The 16,230-nt window shown below is 38.7% G+C and overlaps 7 protein-coding genes across 7 annotated transcripts; 2 read left to right on the forward strand and 5 right to left on the reverse strand.

Annotated features, from left to right (window-relative positions):
• Window positions 1–18: 18 nt before the first annotated feature.
• Window positions 19–704, reverse strand: FDP41_012556 (uncharacterized protein; the record flags this gene model as incomplete). Its single annotated transcript, XM_044703088.1, has 3 exons — window positions 19–340; window positions 409–553; window positions 668–704. 3 exons carry the CDS (start codon window positions 702–704, stop codon window positions 19–21), a joined length of 504 nt encoding a protein of 167 aa, XP_044566009.1.
• Window positions 705–792: 88 nt separating this feature from the next.
• Window positions 793–1,146, reverse strand: FDP41_012557 (uncharacterized protein; the record flags this gene model as incomplete). The annotated part of the gene is made up of 1 exon (XM_044703089.1): window positions 793–1,146. The coding sequence occupies one exon, from the start codon at window positions 1,144–1,146 to the stop codon at window positions 793–795; it is 354 nt and encodes a 117-aa protein (XP_044566010.1).
• Window positions 1,147–1,538: 392 nt separating this feature from the next.
• On the reverse strand, window positions 1,539–3,696 carry FDP41_012558 (uncharacterized protein; the record flags this gene model as incomplete). The annotated part of the gene is made up of 2 exons (XM_044703090.1): window positions 1,539–2,468; window positions 2,548–3,696. The coding sequence occupies 2 exons, from the start codon at window positions 3,694–3,696 to the stop codon at window positions 1,539–1,541; spliced, it is 2,079 nt and encodes a 692-aa protein (XP_044566011.1).
• A 115-nt stretch (window positions 3,697–3,811) lies between these two features.
• FDP41_012559 (uncharacterized protein) lies at window positions 3,812–8,775 on the reverse strand (the record flags this gene model as incomplete). Its single annotated transcript, XM_044703091.1, has 2 exons — window positions 3,812–6,332; window positions 6,389–8,775. 2 exons carry the CDS (start codon window positions 8,773–8,775, stop codon window positions 3,812–3,814), a joined length of 4,908 nt encoding a protein of 1,635 aa, XP_044566012.1.
• A 265-nt stretch (window positions 8,776–9,040) lies between these two features.
• FDP41_012560 (uncharacterized protein) lies at window positions 9,041–11,158 on the reverse strand (the record flags this gene model as incomplete). Its single annotated transcript, XM_044703093.1, has 4 exons — window positions 9,041–10,084; window positions 10,143–10,540; window positions 10,596–10,771; window positions 10,878–11,158. The coding sequence occupies 4 exons, from the start codon at window positions 11,156–11,158 to the stop codon at window positions 9,041–9,043; spliced, it is 1,899 nt and encodes a 632-aa protein (XP_044566013.1).
• A 596-nt stretch (window positions 11,159–11,754) lies between these two features.
• On the forward strand, window positions 11,755–13,752 carry FDP41_012561 (uncharacterized protein; the record flags this gene model as incomplete). Its single annotated transcript, XM_044703094.1, has 6 exons — window positions 11,755–11,863; window positions 11,993–12,111; window positions 12,292–12,383; window positions 12,769–12,795; window positions 12,914–13,022; window positions 13,180–13,752. 6 exons carry the CDS (start codon window positions 11,755–11,757, stop codon window positions 13,750–13,752), a joined length of 1,029 nt encoding a protein of 342 aa, XP_044566014.1.
• A 713-nt stretch (window positions 13,753–14,465) lies between these two features.
• Window positions 14,466–16,061, forward strand: FDP41_012562 (uncharacterized protein; the record flags this gene model as incomplete). Its single annotated transcript, XM_044703095.1, has 1 exon — window positions 14,466–16,061. The coding sequence occupies one exon, from the start codon at window positions 14,466–14,468 to the stop codon at window positions 16,059–16,061; it is 1,596 nt and encodes a 531-aa protein (XP_044566015.1).
• Window positions 16,062–16,230: the final 169 nt, after the last annotated feature.

Below are 16,230 nucleotides of genomic sequence, written 5' to 3' on the forward strand. Positions count from 1 at the left end.
TATTTCTCTCAATATTTCTTAATACACACAACTCGATAAAAGTTCAGTGATTTCTTGGAATGCAAGACGGTCAATCATTTTCCTTATTTCCTTCATAAAATTATCAAAATCTTCCTTAGATTTTTCGAAATTGCTTTCCAAATCTTGGTTGAACACATCAATATCCACGATTTCAGTATCTCCAACAACCATTTTCAATTCCAACTCCTTCCAGTAATCCTTTTCGTATTTGAGAACTTTTAACAGCTTGACCTCTTCTGAGAGCATGTTGATATCTTTTTCAATACCATCTTCAATTAATTTCATATGCATATTTGTTAGATCAAAAATTTTCTCGATTCTATAATGATGAGTTTGAATAAGATTCAAAATTGGTCAACCAATCATAAATTTCGTTTTCCCACTTACGTTTGAACAATCATTGAATTCCCATCTTGTTGAGCATCCATGACCTCCTTTTCCATTCTCAATTGTATCTTTTTAAACTCTTCCTTGACATACAGCTTCATTTCCTTTTGTTTGGCAATTAAATTCTTCATTTGCTGTTCCATTACTTCATGTTCCGATTAAAGTTAAATAAATTCATCATTTAATTGTAATCAAAATATAATACAACATGGATCATGCATTCCATTTATCACCCATTCATCATCATCATTCCACCTACCCGACAGCTCAATATTTGCAAAAATTCGTTCGTGCATGATGGTGATCGTTGCTTGGAATGTATTTTTTTGAAAATAAAAAAAATGTAAAACTGAGCCTTCAAATGGCGGGAATGTTTTTAAAGATTTAATTGAGGTTTATGGTAAAATGTGAGCAATTATTGAACACAAGACGCCCTCCATTGGAAGGTTCAAGAGAGGAATTGTTTTCAATTCTTGTTTGATGTGGAGGAGGGTTTGCTTCGGATGCCTCTTGGTTCTGTTGATTCTTTTCATTTAAATTTTCTTCACTTCCTTCTGTTTCGTCATTGTCGGAACAAGATGATGATTTAATTTCTTCTTCCTCTTCTTCCTTTAACTTTCTTTTCGATGAACTAGCATTCTCAGACCCCTGATGTAATTCTTGTTGTTCCAGATAAATATATTTATCAGCTCTTCCAAAGGACTTCCCGACAGGATATTTCAATTCATTCTTTTTCATCTTCTCAAGAGCAGCTGTTGGTAAATCCACTCCACACACATCCGATAATCTCAAAATATTTTGAGTAAACAATCGGAGAGTTCATCTCTCAAGTTTTCCTTCTCCCTCTCGGAAAAGTTTTCTTCCAAATTTTCACACACTCGATCGGATTTCCATTGAAAAAGTTCTGCCAACTCTCCTACTTCACCGACAAGAGCAAGTGCTAAATTCCGAGGTGTATGATACTTGTGCCAATCTCGTTGGGACACAAAATCCACATGGACTTGACGTAATTGCTCAAGAGTGATGTTTGGATCGAAAGGCATGTTCTTTTATATTTTTTGGTAAGTTTGAAGTTGATGACGGTGAAATTGAAAAGTTGTGTAATTGGTCATATTTGTCATCAGTATACTTTATTCCAGAAGCAACATAAATGCTCCAAAGAACGCTAACATCACTTTCAGTGAGGTCATGAACGCATTTTCAAAAACATTGGTGGCAGAGTTGCAAAAAAAGACACCAAATAAACAAGGTCCTTTCGACGTGTGTGGAACCTTCTTTGCTGTTTGTTGACCACACAAAATATCATAACCATTCTTTGGGCATGCAACATAACCTTTAAAGCCAATGGGCATGCTCTCCTTTCTTTCATATTCTTGAGTGGCTGAACACGTATATCTACGATCCTGAATGTAGAACACGAGTAAACCATCTTCACATGCATATTTGAAACATCGAGTATCGACATCTTTTTGGCCTATCAACAAACCAGCGATATTGCTCTCAAAGCAAGCAGAATCTGGCCCAAAATATTCGCTCACACTCACCTTGGAGGCGCCAATGTCAGAACATGAAGTCACAGGTTCTACCAAAGGACAATAGTCCATTAAATCGTCCTGACCTCCCAATCTAGGACTACCAGCTACATGTTCATAATATCCCAAAGCTTGCGTGTGTGTTGTGATGGAACATCCGCCCTTACTTTTCAAATCGTAGGAACATGTAGAGACACTTGAATCTCTACAATAATAGCCTGTTCGAGTGGGCGTGTCTTGAGACCACTGTTCGCATCGTCCTGAAGCCATTTTGCATCCCATATCCCGTCCCCACAATAATCGAGTGGCACGAGAAAAGTTGGCCTTGTACCAACCAGAATCTTCAAAGTAGGCAAGAGTGAAAGGGCTCAAAATCAATTGCTCCTTTCCCAAGCTTCCTACCATGATTTCGTTTCTCATGATTCTCTTTTCCCAATGAGAGAATGCAGTTCCTTGGCCACCACCTTCCTCCATTTCAATACCTGTTAGTGTTGGACAATTATAATGACTTCGTCCCACCTCTACAACCTTTGGTGTTTTAAGAATGTTCACATCGACCGATTGTGTCGTTCCATAATTGTCCACAAAGGTTTTTCTTTGCAGCTACTCCAACTTCGTTGAATGACATGGTCCGTGACAATGTACTGTTGTAAAACGTGTTCATTGCTGCCTGAGAAAATCCCAGTGCATGAAACGACTCGTGAATGAGCACACTCATTCTTTCTTTGAGTGAATAACTCAGAATGGATGGCGATACGTTCAATTGTCCAGCGAGAGGTCGTTTCGTAATGGCATCGGAGGCACAACTGACAGCCCAACCTAACACTCCCTTGTCTGTTGGTCGTGTCGTGACGAATATGATAATGTCAGCATTGAGTCCATCAAATCCTTTTGCCTTCAAGTCGGAAGGAATGGGCACACCTCCTCGAGATCCACAACGAGACATGCCACTGAAAAACGAAGTCAAATCTCCATCTCGTACGGATCGCGTTTGTACCGTGAGGGATAGCTCTTGCTTGAGGGATGGCAACAACACATCTCTAATATTCGAAATGAGGGCATCCGAGATGACTTGCTCATCGGTACACTTTCTCCAGCAATTCGTTGTTAAGGTATTCGAATCGCAAGCAGGTGTTCCAGGAAATTGTCCCGTGGGTGTGTTGATTCCATCCCAGTACCATTGATCCTTCACAATGCATGTTCGGGTTTCCACGTCGGTTGCTCCCAAGTAGTCCAATCGAAATACAATTCTCAAATTCGACCAGACCTCTTGCGAGGTGGAGATGGACCGCTTTCGCTTCTTTAATTCCTGCTCCTGATGAAGAAAGCTTGCCTCCATCTGATAAAAGATGCTTCCAGGAAGATGTCTAATTGATCGTTCATATTGCAAAATATCATCATGAATACATTTATGATAAGGCTCTTGTTCATTGATCACTTTGGAACCAACCTCGGGTTCATGAGTATTACTAGCACTTTGATGATGAAATTGATGAGGAGTTGGTCCATCCCTCGTAAATATTTCATGGGCCATAACACCTCCGTAACGATGATGTTGCTGATAATGCTGATTATTTGTGTGGTCGTAAAATACGGCACTCATGATGATTACGATCATGATCGTATATCTCATAAGATTCCTTGAAGAGCATCCATCTCTACTGGACGGAATGTCCCTGCCTCGTTCTGTTGATAATCTTGTTGTTCTTCTTCTTGTTAAGCCATCCATAGCCTTATTTCCATGTAAGGCTCTCATTTTTTTGAGGGAGTGGGATGTGGAACCAACACAAGCACTCTAATTACATTCTAATAAAATAGTTGTGGACACAACAACAACAATATAATGCTTTAGTACCTCATCATCAATGCATTCAAAGGAATAACTTTTTGGGTTTCATGTGAGAGTGTGGCTGATCAGGCAAAGACGTTGGGGGGTTGTTGCTAAGGGAGGGAGAGGAAGGAAATTGAGTTGACATCATCCTAGTCTTCTTGATTGGAGAAATACCTGGCAATGAAGGCATGGATGGACTGTGTGAGAGTTGTTTGGATGGCTGCTGTTGTTGTGGTGACAGAGGTGGTGATTGAGGGCTTGTTTTGAATAAAGACGTTGTGCGTGTGGGTGATTGCGCTACAAACAAGTTCTCATTGGATCTTTTTGGACTCATCATGCGTGGTGAATGTTGCAAATGCATCAACTCTTCATCGTGTTGTTGAGAATGTTCCAATACACTTGAAAATACTTCATTCCATTCAAAGACACCCTGTTCAGCGTAGTGTGAAAAGAAAACACTTGTATACTTTTCACAGAGTGCTTCAATCAGAGAGGGTCCACAAGATTGAGTGGAATCATGATTAATCTTGGAGATGTTGGTACTTGTATCAAATTCATATCGTGTGTGGATTCTCTTACAAAGTAAAATCTCTTTTGCCAACTCATACGGAGTACATTCTAAAATACGAGTCAATGGCTTGCCGTCGTCGGAATTACGGCTACGCAAATGTAAGTCACGCAAGACATCTGGTCCATATTTCTCCAATTCTCTTTTTAGAAGTTGATCTTGCTTTTCAAAGTTGTTTACCAACGATTCATCATTACTGCTACAACTACTTGTTGCTGTCACACCCTCCGTTGTCATGCAGAATCGAATTTGTGAACGATTAAAGGTTCCCAATAAGAGCTGTAAAAACGATAAATCTCGTAGATATGCAATGGATGCAAATTGTCGATCAACACATCTTCTGAAATCTCCAGATATTCTCATTAAATTCATCAGTGTCTCCCATGCCGCTTTGAATAATTCACACTCGCACAATGGTGGAGATTCGGTTAAAAGTTTTTGTTGATTTTCATCGCTTGTTTCGGTAGGATCATTGCCGTCATCAAATGATAATTTTCTCTCCATTAATAATGCCTCAAGTAGTATGTAAAACAAACAGCTATAAATTTCTCTCTTCATACCATTTTCTGATAAACTCGATGCAAAGGATTGGTTGAGTGACATTCGGTCTACACTTGGTCGTTGCTTAAACGACGTGGACGCAGTGCTCAAACAGCATGTACTGCTGCTGTTGTTGTGGTTGTTCTCATGAAGTCCTCCATTCTCAATCAGGCTTAATATGGTAGTGGCATCACACGAATGTTCTGTCAACAAAGCATATAAAGCTTTACCAATCGATCGTGTCAGCAGGCAAACCATTGTCTTGTGTGCAAAATCATCTCCAAAATTTCCATCCACGTAATGCATGATATGGTTATGAAGAATGAGAAGGAGAATTTGTGGTGTATTGCCATCCAAAAACATATCTCTATAATTGAACAAGGTGAAGCAATTCTTTTGATTGACAATTTCACCAAGTACTTGCTCATTGAATTGGGAAGCGTCTTCAGCAATTGGCAAGTCGCACATGGTCATGTCTTGTGATACGCTGTTCTTGTAGGCGATTCTTCGAGCTCCTAAATCTATCAACTGAATTACTTCATTTTGCAATTCAATGTCATTACATGTTCTGAGAGCTTGTATTAAATTTTCTGGTAATAATCGTTCAATTCTATTGCAAGAATTCAAAATATGCGAGATATAATTGTTGTGAAGCAGAAGTCTCAATAAACGAAGGGAAGTACGAGCAATAGGAATATTGAGAGCCACATGAGCATTCTCCACTGAATCCGCATGACAGTCACGTGTCATGTTCAGAATATCAAACACTGTACTCTCGTTCCAATTGAGTTCAGAATAGGACATGTTAAATGCAAATATTAAGCTAAAGGTGAATGATGCATTGGAAAGAGAAGAGGTAATCAAGTCCAGTTCTGTCCTGTCTTGAGATTCTTGATTAAAGTCTAATTTCGCAAAATTGTTATCATTTTGTGCTGACATGGAATTATTTTCGTTTCCATCCAATGGTTTGTCACTACATTTCTCCACAAGTAAATGAATCATACGAAGTAAAGCATATACATAATCTTTAAACGCTTGAAAATGTTTCAAAGACAATCTCAACAATTCACTTGCAACATGAATCGTATGAAATTCGTTCAATAATACTGACACAAGAGTTCCATATGGAGATTTCAGGCTCAAAAGTTCAATGCACTTCACAACACGACATCCAATTTCATGATTGTTATACAAGGTAATTGAACGAAAATGTCTCACTTGTGTCAGAATTTCCAAATCCGATTGGAGCTTCCGTGTGCAAAGCTTTAAACACTCTGCTACATTGAGAGGAGACAATGGAATCATATCCACATGCCTTTCGATTATATCCATATATTTGTATAATCTTTGAAATCCCTTAAAGTTAGAACAATTGATTGAAGACCCATTCAGAGAGTCATTTTCTTGCAAAGAGGAAAATAATGATGGCAATTGAAATCCAATATAGTAGGAACTGTATGGAGAGAAACAAAATGATCAAAAAAGGTTTCATAAAGAGCATGTACTTACTGCTCATCAAGATGTTCCTGTAATTGCTTCAATACGATATTATCTCCTTTCAAAGAAGAAGGATTTTCACATGTTTCGACTATTGTTCTCAATTGATCTAGGTATTCCACAATTTTATCTCGATACCAATCACAATGGTATATATTGCATAGTGCAAGGCAAGATCTTGCCTTTACGATGGTCTTCTCGAGTACTGACAAATCTTTCAATTTGACTTGTTGTGTCAACGTATTTCTGTCATCCATACTCTTCTCACGTTTCAATTTTTCAATTTTTTTCATGATTTCTTTTCTTTCGAATAGTTCCTTTTCCAACTCCTCGACTTCTTCCCTTAGGAGCTCAAGTTCCTTCTGTTCTCTTTGTTTTGTCTTTTTAATTTTAAAAATTTTCTTTTTGCTTTCAGGAGGAGAGACTGGATCTGGAATGGGAATATTTGTAATAACAATTTCTGGTGATGTTGTCATCTCTAGAGTAGTGTTTACATTTGAGAGTTCATGTATTTTTTGATGTGAAGTACCAGCATCATTTAAAACATCATCGTTGGTGGTGTGATCCATGCTCTCACTCATCATGGTCTTATCAAGAACATGAACGTCCAATTTTACATCTGACATGACTGATAGAATTTGTTTCTTAAATTCCATAATCTCAGGTAAATATTTTACAATTCTCCTCTCAAATTCTTTATCGTTGGGAGTGCTCGAGTTGAGACAAAAAGCATAGGATAGAGCAGGTTTCTCAAAGAGTGTCATGTACGCAGAATCGTTAATGAATGTGGAATAGTTACCAAATTTTGATTCCAACCACTGCTTAATCTTTTCATACATGCGTATAGTAATGATATCCAATTTGTTATTGGTTGAGCTCGTGTCTGTGAGATTCTTGAGATGGTGGCTCGTCATGGATCTGAGTGGTCGTTTTCGTTTTTCTCTAAATTTTTGAAACTTTTCAAGATGATTCACATGAATGCAGGAAGTGTTAGTGCCTTTAGGGCATTGCAATGTCGTTAAGGAGGGAGTTCTATCAGATGGATGATCATGTGCTTGTTCACTATGGGCCAGTTCAATGAGTAGATATTGATTTTCTAATAACAATTCGGGAGGAATTCCTTGAGTTTCATCGTATCCGCCTCTCACAGACTGCAACACTCGCACAAGATGGTCATTCACTTTCATTTGAAACCATTGAAATAATTCACGATACAAATGATTCACCATGCTTTTCAAAATGGTTTTCTTTTCGTGAAGGTCCAATTCTTGCATTGGAATGTGCAACAACTCTTGAAGAATCTCTTTCCATTCTTGTGGTGGTTTGGATTTATGTGTTGACTCTTTTTCCTGATGCAGCTCATTGTTGGTGTTCATGTTGTTCTTGTGGTTACTGGTGCTATTGTCGAAATATTCACCCGCAAGAAACGGAACGGAAAGAAGAAGAGTGAAGAAGTGTGCTCTCTCTTCGCTAGAATCGATAATCTTATTGAAACACCTTAATAATTCACTCGAACAAGAGGTGACCACATGTTGTTTGTAGCGTGGTCTCTCCAAAAGTGGTGTCTCTTCTTCTTGTTGCAACGCGATTCGTTGAAATTCATCATGATGAGAATATAAAAAGCTCCAAATCATCATCTCACAAAAAAGTGGTTGGATTCGTTCGTTCGTTCCATCTGTTTCACAAACACCACCATCACTACATGTGTTTGGTATCAACTCTTCTAAGGGTTCAAAGAAGATGCAGAGAAATCTGTACAATTCTCCGATATGAGAGGGCAATGATTGTTGTATTTCTTGAGCAGCTCGGCAATAGGGCACGCTCGAGAAGGATAAGGCTCGATTAGCCAGTGGCATCATCATTGCAACAAAATCATGATCCTCTTTATCCTCGTTGGTATCATCATTGGTGTTCCGAATCCAAAACAAGCTCAGCAATTCGAGGCAGAACAATACTTCGGAAATGAGCTCTCCTTTTCGTGAATGGTTAGGTAAAGTTTTTCCTTTGAGCACTTGCATGAGGGTTTGAGTGGATGTTAGACGATGAGTCTCCGAATCTGAGCATTTCAGTAACAAGGGATTCAAAACGGCAGTTTTGGTCCACTCCACAAACGATTCATTACTCGTGAAATAACGAAAATGAAAATCGGATTCAAACTCAGAGGGTGGTGTGTATACTGTGGTGGTGGTGGTAGTATTGTTGTTGTTGTCGTGAGTAGTTTTTTGGATGATATGGTTGATACTGCTGCTACTGCTGCGTTTGTCTGGGAGTAAACTCTTTCGGAAGAGATTTCTCTCAACCACCAAGTGAGTGACCTTTAAGGCTTTGAAGAAGAGGACAAGCCGATCGGGCATGGTATCTTCATGGATGATATCAGTGGATTCCTGTTGTTCGAACATGCTGCTATTGTTGGCTATTTTGTTGGTTGTGGTTGGCGGATTTAAAAGGAAATATCTTTAAAAGCATTGTTGTTTGAACATCGAACAACGGAACAATATTTAGCTTGCTCATTCCATCATACGCAATTTAAGATATTTCCTTTTATTATCATGATAAAATCAACAAGTAAATGCATGATCATCAACACGAATTACGAAAGCATCTCTTCAGTTTTGTTGTGAATTTTTTTCTGATGAGAAACAAACAGACAGGCAGTTCTCAAGATTACAAAATTCTCCACTGACAAATTGTGATATCAGCACCTCCGGCGCTTAGTAAGTATTTTCCATCGGATGTGAATCGAACATTTGTCACATGAGAACAGTGTCCAATATATTGCTCGCTTGGAGGACGTAAGCTTGCAGTAGGGTAGTGGAACAAAGTCACAGTACCAAAATCATCTGCGGAAGCCAATAATTGCTTTCCATAGAAAACATCTACGGCATTAATGTCAGTTCCATCCATCTCGGTTTTCCAAATACCTCGAACTTTCCATCCAAGGGAACATGTGACTGTGTGCCAATCGATATCTTCCATGTTTATACCGTGTTTGACAACCTGTTTACCAGTTGTCATGTCCCAAAGCAAAGCCTCATAGTCGCCACTGTTGCTTCTTAGCCATTTTCCATCACTGCTAAAGTCAATGTGTGTCACAAAGCTTGAATGTCCAACAAGTTTGAATTTTAAGCTGTAGTCAGAAGTGTTCAGAATATAGATGAAATTATCGTGTGAACCTAGAGCAAGCAAAGTGCCATCAGGTGAGTATTGCAATGCAGCAACTTCCTCAGCAGCTTTCTTTTCATTGACAAAAGGCTGTGAAGAAATGCTTGAGCCATCAAAATTATAAACAAATAGCGTTCCATGTTTGGTGGCAGTGGCTATGTGTGACAACTCAGGGGAGAAAGCAACGCTTCTGAGTTCACCTTTGGTTGTCACTTTTAGTTGTTGCACATGTTTGTGGGTTGAGAGATCCCACATAATTAATCGTCCGTCATCGGCTGCACTCAAGAATAAATTGGAACCAGGTATGGTACACAAACCCCATAATTCATCATCCTTCTCTGCCACATGCGAAACAAGTAAGATGTCAACTTGCATCTTGTTTGTAATTTTAACCAAATCTCCATTGCCTCTAGTTGCATAAACGACATCGCGCTCAACATTGGATGGAACTACACTTTGGATTGGATCAACTAAATTGAGGGAGGCTACTTGTCTAAACAAGTGTATTCCTTCAACTTGCTCGGAAGTGAACTCCCACCAAATTACCTTTTACGAAGGGTTCAATCATTCAGTATTGAATCAACAATTATTCAAAAGTACAAACCTTTCCATCTCTTCCACCAGTGATAAACCCATTCTCTGTTCTGTAACATGTATAACAAGCTCCAGAGTGAGCATCTTTCTTATACACAAGCTTATTTCCAACAAAGGCATACAACGAACCATCTTTGACTCCACAAATGGGATTTCCAGAGGGATCATAACATGTACAATACACCGTTTGACCAACACCTCTTGGGGAGAACACAGCTTGACGTGCCTGAAGACCATTGGTCAACTCAAAGAATTTTGCCGAGTTTTTTCCACACAACAAAATTTTAGAATCATCAGAACTGAAGCTTAAATCATAAACGTCGCCTGAATGTGCTTTACAGGAGCCCAACAATGTTTGAGACTGCCACTCATACACAACCAGAGTTGAATTCATGACATCTCCACCAACTTAAGGTTAGCTCAGTAATAAATACACAATGTCAGATGCGAATACAACACGTACCAGCTGCTAATTTGGTGCCATCTTTAGAAAAACATAAATCAATGACACCAGCGTTCTTGAAATGATGGAAGGTCTCCAAGACAGCCAATGGTTCACTTGGTGAAGAGCTACTCCAAACAAAAATATCATTCTTATTTCTTCCGATTTGACCTGTGGCAAAAAGATCGCCATTGGGGCTGTGCACCAATCGTTCAAAATGTAAATTAATAACCAACAAAAGAAATGAGAGATTTCGAAATGGATCTGATTATCGAAAAAAACATGCATACCGAAAAAACTTACTGCTTCGCAATACAAACAACGTCATCGGTATGCTTATTGAAAATTTGTTGCGTATTATTCTCAATGTCAAGAACAGTACCACATGCAGCAGCAGGATACACCAAACGACCCTTATTATTCATATGCAAAATGTTACCTCTACAACCTCTCTTACTACAACCATGAATAAATTCTAATTGCAATCGTGAACCAGGAGGAGCAACTCTCAATTCCGAATGATTGCTTGGAGGAGGAATTGTTGTTTTCAAAAACCGAGGATGATGATCAGCACTGGAAATCATTGTAAAAGTCACGAACACACAAATGGAGGAAGATGTATCAACAAAGAGACAAGGATCAAGATTTAAGGCTTGAGAGAACACTGTAAATTTTTTTTTTGAATAAAAAAAGAAGAGAGGCTCGTGATGAGAGATTTATAAACATCACAGGGTCGGGAAGATTGGATGAACCTCATGTTGTAAGGAATGAATGAACCAGGTTGCATGGTGATGATGGAGATATTTTATGAACAACTATACTTACTCTAATTCAAACAGTTTTCTGCTCCATTGTCATCATCTCTTATCATAAGGAGCTCAAGAAATATATTTTTTGAAATGCAACTCTTTAGGTGGGCATGAGAGAGCGATGATGACTTTCGTACGTTTGCATTCGGAAATATATTCTTGTAATCTTGGCAGTACGACCAACATTATCCTGTCTGCTCCGAATTGACCAAAATCCCTTTGGTTGACCACTACATGTTCCGAAAAAGTCAAAAACTCAGTACCTCCCAGCAACTGAAATGATTTTTATCGTTTTTCAAAAAAACGTCATCTTTGCATTCTCGTCCTCTCTCTCACACACACTCACTCCTAAGAACGAGCTCTCTTTGAAAATGGAAGCCCTCCCTATCGTGGATATTAGTGAATATTTGAACGGAACAGTCAGACAAGAAGATATTGATATGGTCCGAAAATCATTTGTTGAAACATCTTGCTTGATTCGTAGGTATCCATCATTATCATCATGATTGCATCGTGTTGTTGATATATAATCTTTGCTTTTAAAATTCATGAATTCAACTCATTTCAACACGACCGTTGAAAATAATTGGAATGATGATGAAACTCAAGTCCGCGACCCTAGAGTTACTTTTGAGAAGGCTTCTGATTTTTTGGATTTAATGGAAGACTACTATGCTCAACCCACTGAAGTCAAAATGAAAGATGTCCATCCAGAGTGGTCCTATCAGGTAGGTGATTGATGGTCGGACGATAATGACCATTCAAATCATAATGTTGATGTTTTCATCATGATTGAAAAATTTCATGCTTGTGAACTCGTTGTCTCATGAATGGTGATGATGGTGTTATTGACCTATGATGATTTTTTGTGTGTGAAATGATGGCCTTTCTAAATGTTGTTACAAAAGATTGGAGCAACTCCCGAGATGACAGAACGCCCAAGAGACAATACCGAGTATATTGTAACCAAGTTGAAAGATAACTTGGAAAGTCAACCAACGTATGTACAGTTTTCCATTCATTCTCAACTAAACATGTTCATTGGACGATTCGGACAACAAATAATAACACTGTAAATTGACGGTTGTATACAATGCATTACTCATGATGATTTTAAATTTGGTTCCTCCCTGTTGGAACGGTGGACACATGCGGATCATGTTCCCAATTTTCCAAAACGACATTATCTGATGACATACAAATCCTACAAACGTACTTATTTGACACTTTAAAATTTATGGCTGTGAAATGCTATTCCAAAATTTTGTGGCTGTTGTACCGTGAAATCTATATCTATCTCCACAAAATTTACGGATTGGCTTTACTGATGTGTCATGGCACTTATTTTGGCTCCTTGCAATTTATTGATTGTGAAAATCTTTTAGTCCAACCAAGGGCAAAGACCCCAAATGGTATGTTTCATCATTTGGTTATTTCAAAATATTTTCTCATTATTTTCAATTTCCCTTCGATCGTTGTTGTTTGTGACATCAATGGGTGATATTTGATCCTCGTTCGTCGACTCTTTAGGAGATTCTTCCATCCATATGGCAAAACCAATCCTAACACAAAATTTCCATCCCTCAATCAACCCAATGTCGTTCCTGAGGCTTTTGCTGACCGATGGATTTCCATGATGGTAAGTAAAACGTCAAGTGTGGATACATTAATTTGATCATTCACTGTAATCTCTTGGTTGGAATATCAACACACTGTTACTATTGCCACTATTGTGTTTAATACATTCATTGTGTGAATAATGATGAACCTATGAACTCCCTTCTCTCATCATATAGGATGGATGGGCTGAATGCATGATTGCTGCAGTGAGAACAGTCTCAGAATTGTTGGCAATGGGTCTTGGCCTCGAGAAAGATACCTTCACGAAAAAGTTGGAATATGGTCGTCACTTACTCGCACCCACTGGTAGTGATCTCACCAAGTATGGAGAATTGGGAACTGTCCTTGCTGGTTTCCACTTTGATCTTAATTACATTACTATTCACTCTGCAAGCAAATATCCTGGTTTATTCATTTGGTTGAGAAATGGTAAGAAATTGCAAGTGAAAGTTCCTAAGGGATGTCTCTTGCTTCAAGCGGGAAAACAATTGGAATGGATGACTGGTGGTCTCATTGAATCTGGAATGCATGAAGTGGTTGTGATTCAAGATACCCTTGATGCCATGAAGAGACAACAAGAATTAGGACGTCCTCTCTGGAGAGTTTCGTCAACCTTATTCTCACACATTGCAAGTGATGAAAATATTGGACCACTTAAAGAAGAATGGAAATCTGAGAAGTATCCAGATATTTTGTGTGGTGACTATGTAGTGTCAGAATTGAAGGCAATTAACCTAAGACGTGAATAATTGAGACAACTATTGCAATATTTTAGTAGTATAGAGTATTTATTAACAATAATTATTTATTTGGTTTCATTGTATGAAGGTGATCACGCGTATTACTTGGTTCACCAGTAAAAGAATTCTTGATTGAGGCCATTGTTTCAGCATTATTAGTGAACTCCCGTAAATCAAATGTCTACACATGGAAGAATTTCCATTCCCTTCTTTGTGAATTCCAAGGCCAATATTACAAACTTGTCACCTTGCGCCGGATCCTCTCAGTCTTGAAATCTCACGAAAGCAATTTTCACAGCACGCAATCCCATTATTTTTGTTCCTTCCAAAACACCGATGCCAAAAACCCTAATTTATTACTGGAAAAGCAAATTGGATCGTCTTTGCTTTGTTTTCTTTGACAATCAACAAGAGTGGGTCTCTTCATTGTTTTACAAATACACAAGTGAGCGATTCTATTCTTCTTTTGCCTTCCAAAATAACCACAAAATTCTTCCAACACTAAATGAAGACCACTCATGATCCAAATAAGCTTTTAGTCTCGATGAATGTGGCATTCAAAGGCCTTCTTTGTGAAGGAAGCTAAAAACAGAATTCGATAATTAGAAATTGAAATGGATCTTTTAATTCCCGTTATCACCCACCACAGGTTTTAAAAGAAATATTTTGAAACATCACCAGCAATGAACCCCTCTCAAAAAACAGATCAAAGCCCTTCTCTCATGCGAATCATTAGTCACTCCACACAACCACTTCCTTCGAACTCATTTAATTCAACCACAAGAGGTCACACCATGATCAATACAAATACAAACACTCATCCACATACTGCCAGCTCCTGGTTCCATAATAATATTAATAACAACATTACTAACCATGTTTCGAAATATGAAGAATCATCGATCAAAAATAATCAACCATCCTCCTTTCTCATCACAACACACCTCGAAGAAATGAGTTTCTATCGTCACCTGAACAAAAACAACACTTCCTCGTGTACTACTTCAGAAGGAAATTCCAAATATGCATCTTCCTCTCCAATGAATAACACTTCCTCAAATCGTCTTACTCATCACTCAAACAACCAACCATTGTTGTGCTCTCCCATGCCGACACTCACCCAATCAGAAAGTCAAGAAATCAAAGCAAGAAGAGAAATGCTGAACAAGGAATCACAGAACTCCCCAACACAAATCATTTGTGATTCGGGAACCTCGTCATCGGGAAAAAAGGCGTATCACAGAACTTTTGCACAAGTTCGCAAACACCCATTTGGGACAACGATTCACGACGAAAAGACTCTTCATGACTCCAACCGTTCAAACATTGCCATTCGTGACTTCACTATCCAGAATGGTTCAAAAAAGTCATCACTCGTCGTTTTTTCGTCGTCTGAGTTGGCCACCCACAACAACGACCTTGTTTATATGCAAAAGAAAAGCCATTCTGATAGTTGTTCTCAAGTCGAAAGAATGACACCAAGTCCCACATCAACGTCACAATTCATTCATTCTTCACCAAAGCTTCGACCTTTATCACCTCTGAGACCTGATTCCATGAATGATGCATCTACGATCATCTCTTCTCCAGTGAATTCATGTCAACACCAACCTGAATCATTAACATTTTCAACGTCACAAACCACAACAAATGGAATTGCTTCATCGAGTGGTTCAAAACTTTGGAAGTTTTGTTCTCCTCAAACACCAGATTCCGTTCGTCAATTAAGAATTGATAAACAACGAAAGATGGAAAAGATTAATTCCATTAAAAACACTCCCATCATTACCAAATGTGATGTTCTGACAGGAAGTTGTTTGTTGGAATGGAAAGTCTCAGTGGTTGGTGAGAGGAGAAGTCAATCCATGCAGCAGATCAAAAGAAGACAACAATTCGTACGAGCTCCGGGATCCTCCAACGGAGGAGGAGGAGATGGTTCTTCTCCACATTATTTGCCTCCAAGTAATTCATCACTCCAAACATGTTGTTCATCATCATTACTCTCTTTATCTCATAATATGGAGAAATCGGGTACGACTCGTAGGGAATCAGATCCTGCTCTCATCCATCAAGCTGCAACAATTTTCCCTTCATGCCAAACAACTTCAACTAACTCCTCATTCTCACCTTTTGAACCGCTTGGTTCTCCAACCATGGCTCCTCACATTCACCAACACTCTCGAGAGACAGTTGGTGTTTCAGATGAGAGCAGTAGTAGTGGTTCCCAGAGGCATCATCATCATCATCATCATCAAAAGAAACATTCTCAACCATTCACAATCCGAACCTCTATTTCTATCCAGGATCTCTTGAATTGAATCTTCTCACTCTTGACCAATTCAATTCTTCAACAATTTGTATGTGTTTACATCGTGTTTTGTTGATGATGGTAGAATTGGCCAATCTCCTTCTTCAATAAACAAATCAGTTTGATGAAATCCTCTCAAAACAACAACCAGAAGCCTTATAGTGTTTCAATACCATTTT

Source organism: Naegleria fowleri (assembly GCF_008403515.1).
Source record: "Naegleria fowleri strain ATCC 30894 chromosome Unknown tig15, whole genome shotgun sequence".
In the NCBI taxonomy this organism is placed as follows: Eukaryota; Heterolobosea; class Eutetramitea; order Acrasida; family Naegleriidae; genus Naegleria; species Naegleria fowleri.